Source organism: Podarcis gaigeae (genome assembly GCF_964106915.1).
Source record: "Podarcis gaigeae genome assembly, chromosome: 11".
Taxonomy (NCBI): Eukaryota; Metazoa; Chordata; class Lepidosauria; order Squamata; family Lacertidae; genus Podarcis; species Podarcis gaigeae.
In genome coordinates, this window is record NC_139687.1 from 11,687,111 (window position 1) to 11,707,292 (window position 20,182).

At 44.0% G+C, this 20,182-nt stretch overlaps 1 protein-coding gene across 8 annotated transcripts in view; it reads right to left on the reverse strand.

The window, feature by feature from the left end:
* Positions 1 to 6,434: 6,434 nt before the first annotated feature.
* The window catches only part of LOC310826732 (semaphorin-4D-like), a 121,582-nt gene continuing 107,834 nt past the window's right edge, over positions 6,435 to 20,182 (reverse strand). For all 8 annotated transcript variants that reach the window (XM_083701965.1, XM_083701961.1, XM_083701966.1 and 5 more), the window contains 7 exons: positions 19,516 to 19,691; positions 19,269 to 19,425; positions 17,674 to 17,896; positions 16,444 to 16,559; positions 16,055 to 16,227; positions 11,640 to 11,686; positions 6,435 to 8,826 (listed from right to left, as the gene is read on the reverse strand). In XM_083701965.1, coding sequence (XP_083558091.1) covers positions 7,907 to 8,826; positions 11,640 to 11,686; positions 16,055 to 16,227; positions 16,444 to 16,559; positions 17,674 to 17,896; positions 19,269 to 19,425; positions 19,516 to 19,691 — 1,812 coding nt within the window. In that variant the 3' untranslated portion in view covers positions 6,435 to 7,906. The remainder of the gene's footprint in view (positions 8,827 to 11,639; positions 11,687 to 16,054; positions 16,228 to 16,443; positions 16,560 to 17,673; positions 17,897 to 19,268; positions 19,426 to 19,515; positions 19,692 to 20,182) is intronic.

Consider the following 20,182-nt stretch of genomic DNA (forward strand, 5'->3'; position numbering starts at 1 on the left):
ATTTATATTCCATGTCAGAAGGTTCCTTCTCTCCAGGAAGTCTATATTTAGAGAAAGAAAAAGAACCAGATAACATGGAACTGGAGGTATGTAAGGCCCACACCAGACCTCCAGAGCCTTGATTTTTACAAGAAATGCCACAAGTCCACTATTTTGTCCATCTTACATTCCTAAGAGCGAGAGTTGCAAAATCAGATTCTTACACCAGTTCAATGAATCCAGAATTCATAATCCTAGACAGGGACTGAAATGACGACTCCACACAAAGAAGCAAGAGAAAAAATGATCAGAGAAGTGGATTTAGGCCTTACGAGCTGAAACTGATAATTACAACAGTACAGAAGAGCTTTCTTGAAAACCAGGCAAAGTCAAGAAGTGACTAGTGTGAAGTCTAGGTCACTTGTACCTGCTGAAAAGTAGTTTTGTTTTAAGGTGCATTTCACAGGATGAGAAAAGCTTATGGCTACATTTCTGCAAGCAGGAAGACGGCCACATCAGCAAGTTTCAGACTATGCAGAAGTTCCATTTTAATCTCTGCCTCTTGCTATCCTTTTTGGAATTTTGGCTGAGAATCCTAGCTGATACTGTGTTTTCTGAGTAACACCCTATCTTAAAAGAAACAAAATGAAAAAGTAACCTGATTTTGCACAGTGAGCTACTTTGTTCAATTGCTTGTTATTTTGAAAAGTAAAGCAGGAATCAGATCTCTCTTGACGATAAGCTGCTTTGTGAATGTTATAAACCACAAGCAAGCCGGGAAGAGTTGCCACAGCCTCGTTCAGGAATGTGAAACTCCACAGATATATCAGGATAAGAAAACACAAGACTTGAGAAGCAAAGAACTCCGCTAAATCAGATGAAACGTCCACCCACAGCCAGCTGCTGCTTCTGGAAGTGTGGAGAGATGGAGGCTACAAGCTTCCTCCATTTCTTCCCTAGCAACTGATATTTAAGGGCGTGCTGTACCCTTAGAGGATGCCACTGCTTATTTCCTTCCACTGTGAAGACTCTTTAACTCTTCCCTTGTGTTTCCAGTTCTTTTGATCAATTACTGACTTACAAAGGCGTCTGACGTCTTGTCCAAGGTCTGCCAGGCTTACTCTGGAGCCTCTAGTGAGGGACTTTATCAAAAGCTCCTTTGAAGTCTGTGGATATGGTATCTACTGAATTACCTGCATCTACACATGCTTGGAGGGACGCGGGTGGCGCTGTGGGTTAAACTACAGAGCCTAGGACTTGCCAATCAGAAGGTCGGTGGTTCGAATCCCCGTGACGGGGTGAGCTCCCGTTGCTCGGTCCCTGCTCCTGCCAACCTAGCAGTTTGAAAGAGCATCAAAGTGCAAGTAGATAAATAGGTACCACTCCAGCGGGAAGGTAAACGGCGTTTCCGTGCGCTGCTCTAGTTCGCCAAAAGCGGCTTAGTCATGCTGGCCACATGACCCGGAAGCTGTACACCGGCTCCCTCGGCCAATAAAGCGAGATGAGCGCCACAACCCCAGAGTCGGCCACGACTGGAACTATTGGTCAGGGGTCCCTTTACCTTTACACATGCTTGATGCTCTCATAGAAATCCAATGGCTGAAGAGGCAGAACTTCCTCATGCAGAAGTTACTCCAGTTCTTTTTCAGAAGTCTGCTGTCCCAACTCTTCATCCTGACTTACCCCCAAGAACCTAAAAAAGTAGTCTTAAATTGCATACCTTCCACTTTTTGGCAGAGACTGATTTTACTGTCAAATGAATTATTATTAGAATCTAGTTTTCCAAGGACTCTTTACTATCTGGGTTCAGAGATTAGTTTTTTAGCCAGTCCACTGGACCAGGTTTTGGGGGTCCCTCAGACAAGTCTATGCAGCCTTTCTCCCTTCAGTTTGCCATTGCTAATGTCTGCTCACTCGCCCAGACAACTAGCTGGCAGACAAGGCGTAGTGAGGAAAAAAGAGTGTCTGTCACAGATGCTTCCCAATCAACACACTTTGATTTTATTTTTGCTTTCTTACACTTTTACCCATCTTGTTGTTTTTTTACGCTGACGTCAATTCTCAATGCAAATCATTTTGGAAAGAAAGGCAGGATGCAAACACTTCAAATAAAATAAAATAAAAACCTTAGTTGTTTTTATGCATGGGTTTATAAATAAAATGTGTATCATGCTCTTGGACCCCAAGGTTCAAGAACAGTTGGACTTGCTGACATCTTGTTGTATGTTAAGAGCTGCAACAGCTGGTGGCAGAAACGTGCCCGTTTAGATTTATCTAATCCTTCATTAAACAAATTCACTTAAAATGTAGTTTTGAACAGAATCTGAACAAGTTTATGGAGGAAATCAGAATTTAAGAGCAGGTTTAGATGTTGCATTTCTCAATTCACGTCAGCAATGCAGGATGTCAGCCTGTGCTTGTGTTTATGCCTGCATTGTGCATACACCACAGAAGCCCTGCTCCTCTTCTCTGGCTTCTGTAGTCACAGCAGCTGGAGAAAGCACTCAGAAACGTCTGAAATTGCCGTAGTATCTTAACACGTCCTTGGCATACTTCCGAAATTGTGCTGCTTCAGAAAAAGACTGGATGTGTATCCTAAGCTACATTTTGCAATTCTTAAAGTTGTGAAATCCAGCTGATGAAGCAAGGGTTTTTCTTCTAAACGAGACCTTGTAGAAATAATTAACTAGATCTCTGGGAAGACATGGGAGGGGAGGAGAAAGACTTTTATTATCAGAAGAGGGAAGAAGGGAAGTACCAACCAAGCAAAGTTGTACCAAACTAAACATAGTACAAAAGCACATCTGATATTTGACGTCAATGGGCCAATTTCAGTACAGTGGTACCTTGGGTTACATACACTTCAGGTTACAGACGCTTCAGGTTACAGACTCCGCTAACCCAGAAATAGTGCCTCGGGTTAAGAACTTTGCTTCAGGATGAGAACACAAATCGCGCGGCGGCAGCAGCGGAAGGCCCCATTAGCTAAAGTGGTACCTCAGGTTAAGAACAGTTTCAGGTTACGAACGGACCTCCAGAATGAATTAAGTATTTAACCCGAGGTACCACTATACTGTACCTACAAACTGAATCACAAGGAGAATAGCATAGATAAGATGTTTCTTGCCGTGCAGATGCAGAAGAGTGAGCCACACAATATTCAACATTCCCATTGCCCAAGATAAGACTCACACAACCTACTTCCTTTGGTGTGATAGAATCTACAGGTGTTTTTAAAAAAATATTTTTAGTAGAGTATATTATTTCAACTTCCCTTGTGCAACGTCTCAACCCTTGCACAATCAAGAGTTTGCTAGACCCTTAAAAATGTAGTATAAACACCAACAATTAGGAAACACTTGCCTGTGAGCGCTCCAGTTGGAGAACAGCCTTTTCCAAAAGTGCCATGGGCTTTGAAAACACTCAAACTCAGGATGCAAGGGAGAAACGTGCTAAGAGGAAGGCACGCTTGGCAAATCCACACCGTGATCAACTCCCGCCCAGAAACCAATGTCCCCACTGTGGAAGGACGTGTGGATCCAGAATTGGCCTCCACAGTCACTTACAGACTCATTGTTAAAACCGTGTTTATGGAAGGCAATCTTACTCGGCTATGAGGGATCGCCAAAGAAGAGGAGACCCTGGAAAATCCAGGAAAAGGTGAACCAGGCTGTGGAGAGTCCTGACTTGGGGAAATATCTAACGATTCTGACCCAGAAACTCCAGCGGGTGCAGAATGCCGCGGCGAGACTCCTTATGGGGAGATCACATTCATCCGGTACTATACCAGCTGCACTGGCTCCCTGTGGAGTACAGGATCAGGTTTAAGGTGCTGGTTTTAACCTTTAAAGCCCTATACAGCCTAGGACCATTGTACCTACGGGACCGCCTCTCCTGGTATGTCCCACAGAGGAACTTACGGTCTGCAAATAAAAACATCTTGAAGATCCCAGGCCACAGAGAGGTTAGGCTGGCCTCAACTAGAGCCAGGGCCTTCTCGGCCGCGGCTCCAATATGGTGGAACGCTCTGTCACAAGAGACTAGGGCCCTGCGGGACTTGACATCTTTCCGCAGGGCCTGCAAGACAGAGCTGTTCCACCAGGCCTTTGGTCAGGGCGCAGCCTGACCCCCCTCCTCTGGCAATCTGCACAGAATTTTGTTTAATGGTTGCCATTAATTTGATTTTAATTAATTTTTATAATGAAATGCTTTGAGAATTGTTGGATTATTTTGATTGTTGTTAGCCGCCCTGAGCCCAGCTTCGGCTGGGGAGGGCGGGATATAAATTATTATTATTATTATTATTATTATTATTATTATTATTATTATTATTATTATTATTCTGCAATACCAGTTCCACACACCATTACACATAGACAGCATCAAGCAGAACTTCATCAATAGTGTCCATATGCTTATATTGTAGCAGGAAGTGGTAATATGATTGAATCACCATGAGCGAGGAAACAACTGCAAATAGAACCTGGGAGGAAGCAAGAAGCAGCATTGCGTTTGTAATCTGATCAGCTGGATAACCAGCAGGACTAAGTCATGGCGGCACCTGATGATCTATAATAAATCACATTAAGCAGCCCAAGGGCAGTTCTTACCAATGTACTTATTATGGTGCTAAGCCCTTTGGCCTAATTAGAAGACACACAACAGCTACAGGGATGCAACATTTTATTTATTTCATCAGCTTGGTATATTAAGAGCAAGCCGAATTATGGGATAAATCTTCAACACAGATTCCAAGGTCACAAACAAGATGCATATAGAAATGACAGAAAAATTCATTTAACTAGATTGGAGTTTGAAGGGACAAGAGGTCATGTTGCTCAGCAATGGAATTGTACATTTAAAGAATTCGGTTTTATAGCTTTGTTTGGATTGCCATGTTCCAAAATTCTGATTTGTATTCCAAGCAAACAAAGGAAAATCACCTAAACCAGTGTTTCCCAAACTTGGATCTCTAGCAGTTTTCAGACTACAATTCTCATCATTCCTGATCACAGGTCTTGCTAGCTAGGGATGGCTGGAGTTGGTGGTGAAAGAATGGTGAGATGGTTTACTTGGAAATTGCATGCCTATCCTGAAAAGTGTAGATCTGAAGAACTGTAAATAAAGAGCTGGATTATTTAAAGAACCAAAACTAAAGATCACATCCCACCAACCCATGATTTTTTTAAACACAGATCGGGAGACATACATCAACACAGCATTGATTTCTAGATGGAAAACCAGTGCTTTAGCCTTAATATGGTTAACTCCAGCAGATGATATTTGACATAAGCCAGTTTATTAAAATTGTGAGTACAGTGGACCCTCCAGATATGAACTTAATTCGTTCCAGGGGTCAGTTCGCACCCCGAAAATTATGTAAATAGAGGCATGCTTCTGCACATACACACACGGCAAAACCTGGATGTATACACTTCCGGGTTTGCCATGTCCGTAACCCGAAGATTCCGTATCCAGAGGGATACGTAAGTAGAGGTCAGACTGTACTTGTAAATACAAAATTCCTGAAAAAGACGCTCTCAAATATACAGCACAAATAAACCAAAGTTTGGCAATATTTTTTGATCTGGAAAATGTTTCTGAAATGTCATTAAAGTTGCGGTAATGCTCCTATTTCCTGTAGCCACGTACAAAGGAAAAGACATTGGGGACTGATTCTAATGACTGATGCAAGAGAAGTTTTTAGAAGGGATGCTTTTAAAGCCTGTGTGCACAACTTGCAGGGTTTGTAAGGCCCTTCCAAGCTGACATCACTGATTTCTGCTGCCTGGGGAGACCCTACGCCCCCATTTTTTGCCACCAAACAAATGGGAGGAAGGATCGCAGTTTCCCATCCTCAACACAAACCTTTTTGGCGCCCTGACCTCTCTTGCCATTCGACTTCTTGGACTCGTGCACAAAAGAAGTTAAAGCAAATGCAATTTGGTGAATGCAACCTTCAGGGATGGGTAACAGCATCCTCCGACTTACCCGTAGCTTGGCAGAAGAGGAAGAAGGTGGTCTGGGCACCCACGCGCCGGATCTGGTCACTTAGGAACGGTGGCATCAAGGTGACTGTGGCAAAATCTGCGCTAGACCAAACATCGGGCTGGGGACTGATGGATGGAGGACGCGAGTCACTTTCCATACAGGACAAAGAGGAGGAACCAGTAGGAGGGAAAGTTATGGGAGATGAAGCTGTGGCAGAGGAGGACAGAACAGGAAAAAGAAGAAGAAAAGGGCACTAAGGAAAAAAGTTCTAAGAACATGCCAAAGAAACAGTTTGCAAAGGAGGGAGAAATGAGCAGCAAACATTTAATCAAAAGAAAGTTCCTTCTTATTTCTGTTTTGAAATACAGGAAATCACACCTGTTCAAATCTTACAGCGAGAAAACCCTCTAAGGCTTCTGGTTTTTTAAAAGACAAGTTGTTATTGCTCAAGGACAAGGATGAAATACAATGAACTTCAATATTTATTTCCTTATTTTTTTCATATATACAGAATCAAAAATAGAAAAATAAAAGCAAAAATGAACCATACAAAATCTAGAACAGTTTACACTAAGACCATCTAAGGTGTGTTCTGAGGAAATAGTTCAACAGGAACAAAGAAAAGAAAAGGACTTTGGGACATGTTGCCTACTCAGTCGTCTCTATTTCTAACCATATTTACATGAGACACAAAAGACAGCGAGAGACAAGGATTTTTTAAAAACTGTACAGCACAAAGGAGTTTTACAGACAAATAGTGCCGTTGTTGAGTCCCAGGAGAGATAAAGTGGTCGACCCTTTGGGCAGTTTTCTGTTCTTCTCTGGTTTCTTTTCTCCAGTGGCCTTTTTGGAAAACATTGGTGGAAGTTGTGAAGAAACAGTGAAAATATTTGGCAAAGTTGATTATGGGAGTGAGAGAGGCTGGAGCCCTATTGCTTCCCCAACTGCGGGGGAAAATTACAAAATGCATGACGTCCTCAACAGTCTCTTTTGAGAGGTCCATCGCATGTTTGCCAAGGTCCACATTGTATCTCTGAAACAGAAGCCTCTCACACTGCTGCGGTTCAGTGACTACTGTTTGTCCACAATAATCCACTTTTTAAAACCTTAAAACAATTCCATAAAATCAGTTAATGTGGCAGTGTCCAACTACATCTTTTTAATATCTTTTTTCTAAAGCCAAACTCCCCACGACCCAAAAATGAACATTAAGCTCTCAAAATGATTACCATATCAACGCCTCTGAAAAAAAAAGGGGGGGGGACATTTAACCAAAGCTTATCCCTGAGAACCTTATGCAACTCTAGAATACATCATATTCTAAAAAGGTACACAAACAGTTTTGGAAAGATCCAACATTTCTTTCACCAGCTAAAACTACCAGACAAATGCATTAAAATCACTAGATGCAAAGAAATGTCCCAATCTGGACAAAAAGGCTATTATTTACCAATCTGATAAACTAAACATCATTTCCAATTTGGAATTAAACTGAAATTAGATTTTTAATGGCAGTTAAATACGTGCAGGCAGGAGCTACTGAAATCCTTTTTGGTATGGCTCTGCAACAAGAGTTAATTTTACCTTCTATGAAAAAGAGGGATTAATCAAAATAGTCAGTATGTGCAAGTGTTAAATTTTCCTTGGCTGGGGAGCAGGGGAAGGGCAGCTTAGAAGCTCACCGTGTGAAACCGTAACTGGCCATTTAAAATAAAAAAGAAACACATAAGAAATAAGTGTGTAACAGAACCGTTTTCAGAAAATGCGAGATCTCTCTCTGCTCTATCCAGGTGTGAAATGACAATGTGTCACTTAAAAAATGCTTAGAACATGTAGCCCTTTCTGGCCCAGTTATCACATCTAAAATGTTTTGTCTTCGGAAACAAACGATTCAGAATGACAGTACTTTCATTAGGGAAGGTGGGGTTTTTCTCCTTTAATCCCCCTCAGCATCCGAGTCAGCAAATTTCAGTTCGCACTTGACATCAAAAGGTTTGTCCTTGACTTCCTTGTAAGACTGCGAATGGTCCTCATCGTGTTGAACATGGCCGTTTCCATAGTCGGCTTCAGTCTCGTATCCCGTGTCATGTGCCGGTTTCGGGTGCTCCCCGCTTTGGGTCAGGAGACTCCCTGGCTCCACCAGGGTCTCCTTCACGCTTTGCTCACAGTCAGAGAAATCGGCCTTGGGCTTCTTCTTCCCCAGCAACATAGCGGATCGAAACTTCAGGCACTGGTCCGGCAGAAACCCTTTGTAACAGTTGTAGGCAAACAGGCACAGGAAGAGCACGAAAAAGAAGAGGAAGAGGAACATCAAGAGGGAGTTATCGTTGGACCTCAGAAACATGGTCTTTGCAGAGACCTCGGGAGGCGAGTTCAAGAGCTCGACGTCAGGTGCAGTGCTCATGAGGGTGGGGGCAATGGGATTCGTCACTATCCTGGACGTTGTGACTGGAACCACCGGGGAGGTGGACGTGTGAGCGGCCGGGTCTTGGATCGCGACAGTCGGCATTTTGGCTGCTTCCGCGTTGTGTTCCGTCGGTGTGGTTGGCTGGGTGGGGCTCAGCGTAGTGTGCTGGACTTTCCTCAGTTCCAAAACATGTTTCGCCAACACTTGCGAGAACTTCTGGTTCTTCACTTTTTCTTCCGACAGGCACTGATAGACGCCGCTGTCGCCCTCCGACAAATTGAAGATCAGCAGCGCCTTCTCCAGCAGCCGGTACTTTGGACTTTCCACCTTGAGCACATCGTCCTTGAATTTCCAAACCACCTGGGCCAGGTTGGACTTCTGAGAGCATTTTAGCTCTGCAGTGCTGCCATGCTTGAAAGTGTGCTGCAGATAATGCTCTCTTACTTTATCTGGAACAGCAAAATAAATGCAAACGAGAACAGAAATGAGTTTTCTTTTCGGTGTGGGGAGCAGGCCTATTCAGCCATGCAGGTATATACTGGGGGGAAAACTACCAGCTCACAACAAGTGTCACGCTAGCCTGAAACAACAACACTTATATACTCAACACAGGGTACAACTTACAATAGATGTGTATTTGTCTAGGATAAAGTGGTGGCATTCCTAAGTATCTCTGGAACTGCTTGCTAAACTGCTGTATTCCAAAGATGGAGAAATCTGTGCAATCAGCGTATGATTTGTGTACGGGGATGAGGGGAGTAACACATGAATGCTGCTTTAAGCCTTAAGTGTTAAAAGATGATGTTCTGTCATCACAGGAACAAAGACTGCGTACACAGGCTCATCCCAATAAAATGAGCACACGTGAAATTGCCAGGGGGAAAAACCCAAACCAACCCAGAAAGTGCAAAACCTCAAAAAAATGAATGATCCGAAGAGTCATAAACATTGCTGAAATATTTAAGTGCAACTACCTTTTATCTGAAATACAGTGGTGCCTCGCAAGACGAAAAGAATCCGTTCCGCGAGTCTCTTCGTCTTGCGGATTTTTCGTCTTGCAAAGCAAGCCCATTAGCGGCTTAGCGCTATTAGCGGCTTAGCGGGCTTAGCGGATCAGCTGATAAGCGGCTTAGCGGCTTGGGAAAAAGGGGGGGGGAAAGGAAAAAAACCCTGCAGGAACTTGCAATATATTTTCGTCTTGCGAAGCAAGCCCATAGGAAATTCGTTTTGCGAAACACCTCCAAAACGGAAAACCCTTTCGTCTAGCGGGTTTTCCGTCTTGCGAGGCATTCGTCTTGCGGGGCACCACTGTACTGCTTTGCGTTTAAATTCTTTTGCAAGAAAACACAACCACCTGGTTCACACAACACAGTAAGCCAAACTATGGCTTTCTGAGACCATAGTATCTTCCGAGTCTGGCAGCATTCTATGTGTGCAATAAATAGGCTTTCAGTAACTCACACGTGGTGGACAAAGCCCGAAAGTATTTGACCATAAGAAGCTCTGAGTCTATGAAGCTTTGGATCATGTGCCCATTGCAAAGAAAATACTTGGGAGTTCTACTACACCAGGCCTTTTTGGTGATGGCTCCCCACCTATGGAATGTTCTCCGCAGGGAAGCATGCCTGACACTATCACTGGCTACTTTTAGGCACCAGGCAAAAAACCTTTACAATCAGGCTTTTGGTCTTTAGATAGTGTGGTCTCTTTTAGTAGACGTCAATGCCTTTTTATGTATATCACTGCTTTTAGCTTTTATTTGTTTTAACTCTGTACTGGTTTCAATTTTCGTATTCTAAGTTGCTTTTCAGCTTTCTCTTTCGTTAAAAAACTGACTAAAAGCCCAATAAATAAATAAAAAAGACCAGAATCTCTATTCAATGTATTCACACCATATTTTTTTCATTAATATAGCAGCAATAGCAACAGCAACTCTTTGCAGAAAATGTGCTCTTATGGCAAGAAATCCCGCGTGTTGCAGCCAAACTGCTGACTGAGGTTGGTTACAGGGAACACAGTTACTCCCTCGTTTAAAACAACCGGATACTGGTAGATTTCCAGGCACAATTCAAATTGCTGCTTATGATCCACAAAGCCATATGTGGCTTGGGCCAAGGCCACCTGAAAGATCGTGTCTCCCTGTGTGAACCTGCCTGGGTGCTAAGACCCTTGGGCCTTCTCTCGGTCCCATCAGCATCACACCTAGTGGTAACACAAGAGATAGCCTTTTCTGTGTCTCAAGAGAGCCTGGACTGCCTCTTTCTGCCAGTTTTCTTTCTGTCCTGTTCAGACAGGCCTTTGGAAAGCAAGGAGCAAGTGATACTGATCAGCGGCGTGCTGTCAGCACAAACTGTTTTAACTGCTGGTTCTAGCTGTGCCCTGATGTGTTTAAATTAATGTTTCTATTCTATAATGTTTTTAAATGTAAGCCACCTTGAATCCCAACTTGGGAGAAAGGTGGCATATCAATATGTTGTTGATGATGATGATATTCAAGGGTTTGAGGCATCATCTCTGGGCATGCAAAACTTGTCCTATTGGAAGGCACACCCAAAAGTATTTTCAGTCAGAAGCATTACATTGGACATTAAAATGGTGGTACCTCGGTTTTCGAATGTAATCCGTTCCGGAAGACCATTCGAGTTCTGAAACGTTCGAAAACCGAAAACTCAATACAGAAGCAGTGTGGTATGTTCGACTTCCGAGGCGTGTTTGAAAACTGAAGCATTTACTTCTGGGTTTACGTTGTTCGAAAACCGAAATGTTCATCAACCGAGACGTTCGAAAACCAAGGTACCACTGTATTGATTTCATAAACCTCATGACAATTCAAGGGTATAAAAGGCAATTTCCTCAAGTAATTACAATAACAGCTAACAGAGGGGTCAACAACGTGTGCCCTCAGAGACCTTCTCTTCTGGCCCCCTGCCCCACCGTTCCTCTGAGAGAAGCCTCCTTCAGCCAACAGAAGACTTTTTTGAAGCCTAATTGGGGCATGGAGGAAAGGTTACAGCTAGGGAACAGCTGTGGCACATGTGAGGTGGCCATAGACAGCGAATTGGCCCTATTTTTTAGGGGGGGGGGAAGGAAGGCAAAAACAAGCCAAAAATAAAAAGGTGTGGGTTTTTTTATTGTAACAAAAAACTACACATTAAATAGAAGCGTTAGGTATCGCACCAAGCAATTCTGTGAAGGAGCTCAGCCCAAATGTTTATTACACTTATTATTTCCCCACCTCTTTTGGAAAGAAAGAAAAGCTTACCAGCGGTACACGAAGAAGCATCGCCACTAATATTCTGAATCCAGTCCCTACAAAAGTAAACAGACAGTCAGAGAGTCAATACATTCACCATAGTCTACCCTCCCTACCCTCTGTGTGCAAATCTCTTCCCACCTGCAAATCTGTTATCTGCCTCCCTCCAAATGCCTGGAAAGGCGGCACTGACAGGATTTGATAATATCCAAACAAGTGACGCAGGAGAGGGGGAGAGGAAGGAGCGCAGAAGCCGTCAGATCACCTTTTTGCTGAAGGGCAGCATTCCACAAAGTGACAAACAGACCCTTTATTTAAATAAACAAGTTGTATGTGTTTGCAACAGTTTGAAACACAGTTTGGGAAAGTCGCTGCTCAGGAACCCTTTTGGAAAAACACTTCTCAGACATGGCAGTCTGTTGACTCCAAATTTGTGCTGAAGCCAGGTAGCTTTCTTTACAGACCTTTAAATGGGAAAAATCATTTAAAATATCTGCAGTCTTCTAATACCTTTCTCCTATAGTGTGTGTGCTTAGGATATCTGGTTTTACTTGTGCCCATGGAGGCGAAAGAAAGATCTAGATAAAGAATAGCCCACAATTTTTTTCAGGCTAACAGCTGCTGTGGATTTGGCGGTGAAATGTTTCATAGGGGAAGTTAGAACCACGTGTGATATGTCTTGACATCCCGATACCACGTGTGTGAGCATCGTGCTTCCCTTTACTAAACCACGCAGAAGATTTCTAGACTTTGGGAAGGAGGCACCAGGCTTTAATACTTCAATACTCTGATTTAGGGGACTAGCCTAGTCCCATAGTAGTAGTAAAAGGTAAAGGTAAAGGTACCCCTGCCCGTACGGGCCAGTCTTGCCAGACTCTGGGGTTGTGCGCCCATCTCACTCAAGAGGCCAGGGGCCAGCGCTGTCCGGAGACACTTCCGGGTCACGTGGCCAGCGTGACAAAGCTGCATCTGGCGAGCCAGAGCCGCACACGGAAACGCCGTTTACCTTCCCGCTGGTAAGCGGTCCCTATTTATCTACTTGCACCCGGAGGTGCTTTCGAACTGCTAGGTTGGCAGGCGCTGGGACCGAGCAGTGGGAGCGCACCCCGCCGCAGGGATTCGAACCGCCGACCTTTCGATCGGCAAGTCCTAGGCGCTGAGGCTTTAACCCACAGCGCCACCTGCGTCCCTTTCATAGTAGTAGTAGTAATATATTTATACCCTGCCCATCTGGCTGGGTTTTCCCAGCCACTCTGGGTGGCTCTCAACAGAATACTAAAAACACAATAAAACATCAAACTTTAAAAACTTCCCTAGACAGGGCTGCCTTCAGAGGTCTTGTAAAGGTCAGATAGTTGTCTATTTCCCTGACATCTGATGGGAGAGTGTTCCACAGGGAGGGCGTACCCACGAGAAGGCCCTCTGCCTGGTTCCCTGTAACCTCACTTCTTTCAGTGAGGGAACCGCTAGAAGGCCCTCGGAGCTGGACCTCAGTGTCCAGGCTGGACAATGGGGTGGAGAAGCTCCTTCAGATATACTGGGTTGAGGCTGTTTAGGGCTTTCAAGGTCAGCACCAACACTTCCGAACTGTGCTCGGAAACGTACTGGGAGCCAATGAAGGTCTTTCAAGGTCAGTGTTACATGGTCTCAGCGACCACTTCCAGTCCACTGACTGACTGGAGGGATAATGTAGTGCTGCTGACAGGCTGCCTGCTGTAATAGGAAACTGACCCATCTCACCTAATTGGTGAGCTAGAGAGAAGGAGTGGTGGAAAGTAGGTGATGATCTGACTTGCTAATACTGTGTACTGCAGCTGTCAGCCTAGGGTGCTATTGGTAGGCAGCTCCTGTAGTGGCCTGATAGTCGTGCCCAGCTTCCTGAGGATGTTTAAGGAGGTTCTCTCAAGGGGATTTGTAGGGAGCCCTGGAATAACATTATGAACAGTAGAACTGGGCCCTGAGATCATCAGTTGGGGTGCTTCCCCAAATTCCTTCTCAAACAGAGATACTTTTGTTCTGTTTGAGACCTCCGGGTGGTATATACCGTATTTTTCACTCCATAAGACACACTTTTTTCCTCCTAAAAGGTAAGGGGAAATGTCTGTGTCTTATGAAGCGAATGCTACACGGAGGAGGGGAGGACGGGAGCTCTTCCCTCCTCCGTGGCTTGCTTTAAAGCAGCAAAGCGGGACAGGAGCCACTTAAAGCAAGCACAGCAGGAGCCATGTAATCCCTCCGCCCCAGCGCTCGGCCGCCCCATTGGGATGGGCGCAAGCACGCACGTACCCACCCCCTTGGGATGATGCTCACGTGGGTGATGTCCCACGTACCCACAGGCGATGTGCTGCCACGCAAGACCCTCCCTCTGCCACTGGTCTTGCTGGTACAGTAGTGCCTTCCTTTGCAGAAATGTGAAATTTGAAGGGCAGCTGTGGTTTTGTCCTTGTTTTGTGTACGAAGGTGCGAATTAGGTAGGTTTGACTTTAAATGGGAATTGAATCAGATTTCTCCCTCATTCCTCCCGTCAAAGAGAGACTAGGGGATCAAGTCTCTCTTTGACGTTGATGATGGTTCTTAATGCCACTTTTGACTGCTGTTCACTTTACATGGTTGAAATATTATTCTGATATACCGGTAGTTTATTAAATAGTTTAGTACAACATTTGATTCGGAATTTTTTCTTTCTTGTTTTCCTCCTCTAAAAACTAGGTGCATCCTACGGAGCAAAAAATATGGTAAATTCAATAAAAAATAATAATAAATAAAATACAGGCGGTGGTGGTGAGGAACAGGCCTTCCAGCAGTGGGCTATGCTCCTCAGAGAGGCTCACCTAGCGCCTACTTCAATGTCCTTTGGGTGCCAAATACCTTTTTCGTTTTCCCAGGCTTTGAAAAAGTGAAGTCATTGCTCTTAACAGCTAAGGGCGTCCCTTTTAAAACTTGGCTGCAGACTGGAGCAAAATGGCCGCCATGCTGGTCCACGCTCCCAGTAAACCCACACTCAGCTGCCAGGCTAGAGAGTAGGGTGCCCCTATAGACAATGTGAATCATCAGCCTCTTCCCACCGTTTCCCCTGGGGCCAGACAAAATGGGCACTCCTATCTGGGAGAAGCTGTCATTATCTTTGTTTTGGCTTTATGTATGCCACCTGGAGTGTTTTTACCAAGTACAGCTTTAAAACTATGAAATAAATATATAAAAGCAATACGAAGATGCGGTAAACAATGATTATGAAGATAGTTATCAATTGCAATACCGGTATGCTCTGCAATGACAAAATATCTGTAACTATGGAGCTTCTGGTTGTTGTTTTAAGAACAGTAAGGCAGGTTTGCATGGCTGGAAGATGAACAGCTGGATATGCATCTAGCCAGGGGTGTTCTGACTTGGGCAATTTGTTCTTTCAGAGCCTATGTTTGTGAACTTGTTTTCTTACACTTATAGTCCACCAGTCTCTTCCAGGCCTGCTGCATTTCTTACATTTATATTCTAGGCCTGCTTAGCTTCAGCAAAGAGCCCTTCATGGGACCATGTGTTTTTCATACGTAAAGTAAAAAAATGTTAGATTCTGTTGGTATACATTAATTATTATGTTGATTTTGAAAGGCAATTCAAAGTTGCAGCGTTTGGGCTGTGCATTCTCTGTGCTGCTTTTTAAGTAAAAGCCTATGCCCCCAAAAGCCTGAACTCTGAACAAATCTATTTTGCATTATTTACTCTGCCCCTCTTGATCATGCTAAGTGGCAAAGAACTCTGCACTCCATGATTCAGTAGGAACTTTTTCGGAAATCACTTCTCCTTCTCCCTACAGATTTTTGAGATTTCACTAAAGATTGCCCACACACTAGAAGTGTCTTGCGGTACCTGTTTAGAACAAGAAAGATGACTTGTGAAAATCCTGTGCATGTTTACTTCAATGCAAGTTTCACTGAGTTCAAAGGATCTTATTCCCAAGTAAACATGCGTAGGATTGCAAGAAGAACAAGGAAAGCTGCAGAGGGTTCTTCTTAAGGTGTTGCATTTTGTACCAATTTCTGCTGACAGTGTGCTCTTGCAATTATAGAATACACACGGGGGGGGGGGGGGAGTTTTGCATTTCTTAGTTGACCCACGTAAATATATAAATTTCCTCTACTTTGCAATACATTGGTGATACAGTGGTACCTTTGGTTGCGAACAGGATCCTTCCAGAGGCCCATTCGCAACATGAAAAGAACGCAACCCGCAGTGGCGTATCTGCGCAGGTTGCGATTCGCCGCGTCTGTGCATGACGTCATTTTGTGCGTTTGTGCATGCAGCAAAACCCAGAAGTAACCCTTTCTGGTACTTCTAGGTCGCCGCGGGACGTAACCCGAAAGAACGTAACATGAAGCGGACATAACATGAGGTATGACTGTAATTAGCAAACATTTAAGTACTTTTACCTTTCGGTCTCCCTCTCTTTGAAGATATCGACACAGAGAGAGGCATGGGCATTCCAAGCACAGTACGGATCTCTTGCCAGGACACAGTCCACACAGCTGGTGTATTTGTCACAAAATGCAACGGGAGACTGGACTACTCCAGCGTTGGACCCGGCATAGAGATATTGCTTGCCCTGCAGAAAGCACATGGGGGGAAGTTACAACTTTCTTTAGCATCTCGCAGGAACAGTGCCTTTGGGACAGTCCAGGACAGGCTACAAAACCCCCAGCAGAAATGACTGAATTCAACAGCTGCTTTCCCTCCACTCCACCCCAATGGCAGGGTTGGGTATTCTTGCTGTTCTGCTATCTCTCTCTCGCCCCCAGCCCAAATTCTTACTCAGTCCTACCTTTTTCGAAGAAAGTAACAGAGTCTGAATGGGCTCAAAGTTTGGGAAGAGCTGTGTTTCTTCAATGATATGCATTCCGTTTTCGTAGCCAATGGCTTTGTGAAGGGCTCCTCGATCTGAAACAAAAGGGCCACACTTTGGTATATGTAAAAATCAAAATACAAAACCAGCACACACAGACTACAGTCTGATGTTTTCACCCTAAGGCCCCTGCTTCCTTCCCCTTGTGCCTTTCATTGTGTGTTTCACTACACAGCTGCCCAACCTTGAGCATTTTCATTCTCTATCCAAGTTTCATTTCATCCTTTAATTCCATTTCTTCTCCTAAACTGCAGTCATTTCACCCCTTCTGAGCAGTCTGCTACCAGGACATGAGCTGGATTCTTATACTTTGGCTGTGAACTTTTTTTTTTTTGTTAAGCACCAACCTTTTTTAGACCAACCTTGGAATCCAGCAACATTTAAGGTACAAGTTCCCTCAGACCCAGAGAGCTTAGCAAACCTAGGAGCTGTGTTCCATAAATATATGGGGACCCAAGGCTTGGGAACATTATGGACTACTCAAAGTGTCATAATCTGGTGAGGAAATTATTCTTGTTCTTAAATCAACATAATGTTAAATGATTTCCTTACAATGCTGGTCTGATAGAGCCATTTATTTATTTTTAAAAGTACAATCCACCTTTCCTTGGAAAGAATAATTAAGCCAACTAACAACTGGCAATTAAACAATTGCTTTAAAAAAATGGGGGATCACAGAAACAATTACTATACAATTAAACAAAACCACATACAAACAAAACTAAGGTAGCAACACTAAGCAGCCATCGCCAAAATCTTTACCACATAAAAAGTGAGCAATTCTGAGGGAATTTCACAACAATGGTGCCATGACTGAAAAGGCCTTTTCTCTTGTATCCAAACTGCTGAAGCTCAGAGATCTGGGTGTAGAGGAAGGTTCATATGGGAAGAGGAAGTCATAAACGTATCAAAGTCCTGGGCCATTTCAGAGCCTCAAAGGTTTAAAATGCAGGACTCTGATTTACAAATATATGCGTTAGCAAACTAGTTGGGTTAAGCCCCAATCTCACAGGCAATTTTTGCCAGTCTTAGAACCCAGGATGCTCTGAATTGCAACAAATATGTAGCTCACAAGAGGGGCTCAATGAGCTGAAAAGCCACTTTATCATAGTGCAATGTTGTCCAGTTCTCAGAGTGCGGAAAACTCACCTGTGCTGATGAACATGACATCATACAAAGTGCCATTCAGGGCCTGGACTCGGTCTACCACAATCTGTGTATACTTCACATCTCTCTTCACTAGTCGGGGCCGGTCTCCAATTGGGGTCACAGAGTCATCCATCAGAGGATGGTCTTTGACAAACTGCAGGGTTTTGTCGGGTAAGTTGAGCGTAGTCGTGATATTGTCTGCTCTAGCCTCCTTGTTTATACACTGTCCCAAGAAGAATGTATGTCACATGATTAATGAGAGCTTTAAAAAGGAAGAGCAATAGAATAAGCAAGACAGGGAAGCAGTTCTAAAACAGTTAAAGCATTGTTTAAAAGAAAAACATTACAGCTGCTACCTTTTAAAATATGTATTTATTCACCGTGGGATAAGCCAGATTCATATCTTTCTTTTAAGCAGAGGTGTGCTCATTCCATTGACAATCAAGAAATAAGCAAAACGTCTGCGAAGTTTGTGCAGTCTCCTTCCATGGAAGCCTCTGTTACTTGTCTCAAACATTATCTGATTGTATGAAACAACAGCCATGTATGGCAAAAACATAACAAGGAGGTTCCCAGAAGTGGATAAAATTGTCCTAAACCGTGCAAGTACTGTTTTGTGCAAGCTTTCACTTTATCTTGAAGTGGAAGAACATCTCTGTTCTCAGTGGCTAAAATATATCTTGATGATGGGATGCAAATATCTTTATAGGTAAATTACATGTATTTTGGTCTTTTTGCATAGTGCAGTTGTTTTGTGTACAGTGGTTTTGTGTACAGTGGTACCTTGGTACTCAAATGGCTTGGCTCCCGAACAGATCGGCTCCTGAACACTGCAAACCTGGAAGTGTGTTCTGGTTTGTGAACCTTTTTCAGAAGCCAAACGTCTGATGCGACTAAACGTCTCATGCAGCCAATCGGAAGCCACGCCTTGGTTTACAAATGGTTTCAGGAGTCTACAGGACTCCCAGAATGGATTAAGTTCAAGAACCAAGGTACCACTGTAGACCACATTCAGATTTTACTATTCAGCACATTTTCTTACCGGATTCTGAATTGCGTAAGTAGCTTGCAGCCAACTGTTAAGTGTGAAGACCTCCTCACATGGTCCAGGTCACTCCTAACCATGCCTGGGACTCCCACCCCAAGGAACAATTTGCCTTGCGTGAATAGGATTGGTTCAAAACATACGGGCTATCATTTACACTGATAGCTTTGTGGGACTCATGCCATGCAAGTTGAGGTCCTGGAAGCATCCACACCGCACAGGAACATGTGAACGAGGCCGCTGGCAAGCATCCCAACACCTGCCGCTAGGGGATAGAGGATGCTGCAAATCTAAAATAGCAACCGACTAAACTAGCCAACCCATATTCTCTATGGGTGAGTTTGCAAGGAGCTTCCTGTGGCAAACAGTAAGAGGAGAAACCATAACCGGCATTGGGTTGTGTAGGCATCACACACCTGCTGTGCTGGTCCCTCTCCAGGGATTAGCACAGCTTGGGGGGCCCAGAGGCCCTGAATGAGTGCATGTGGCACATGAACATTTGCTTATTATGAACAGGATCGTAACCAGCCCTCAGTTTATTCAGACTTACCGCTCCAGGCCGGGGTTTAGGAATCTCTCCGTTGTATCGCAACCATTTTGTGTGGGACTGCTCAACGGTCGCGATCTGCATGTACTTCCCTTTGGCAAAAACATCCTCCACTGTCGAGATGTTGTAGGCACAAACAGCTGATAGCCCGACGTTGTTCCTTAAAACACACCCCAAGGAAACCAAAATCAGCAACTTGTTTCACGCTTCCTCAGAAACAAAAACTTCCATATGTTCAAGCGTTACTTACAATTGTGGGGAGAAAACCCCGTAGATCACTGGCTCCTTCGAACTTGGAGTCTTCAGGATGAAGACATCATTGACAACGTTGAAAAACAAATTTTTCTCTGGTACAGAGCAAAGCAACCTGGCCTTGAGATAGGATGTCCATTTTTTCTGTAAAGTTCTGTGACCACCTTGATCCCCCTTTAAAAGAAAAATGCATTCAAAAGTAAGCAGATGCCTTTTCCGAAGTATACAGAATTCTGCTACATTAAACTGAATAATTGCAACCAATATTTCAAGTATAGCTTATATGGACAAATTCGCCAAACAAGGTGGATTGAGATTAGCATTAAGAGGTTACTATTAGCACATATAACCTGTGAGAGATAGCTAAATTCAGTTCTACATTGTATTGTGTGTTGGCCCATCTAGTCTAGCTTCCAGTTCTTGCATTTACCAGCCAGATGCCTTTGGGGAACCTGCAAGCAAGTCCCGAGTATAGCAGCACTGTCCGCACTTACAAGTCCTAGCAGCTAGCATTCAGAGGAATATTGTCTTCCACAGGTGAGGCAGAACATAGCCTTATCCTCCATGAATTTGTCTAGCACTCTTTTGAAAACATCCAAGTTGGTGGCCTCACCACCTCTTGTAGGACCAAATCCCACCCTTTAACCATGCTCTGTGTGGAGAAG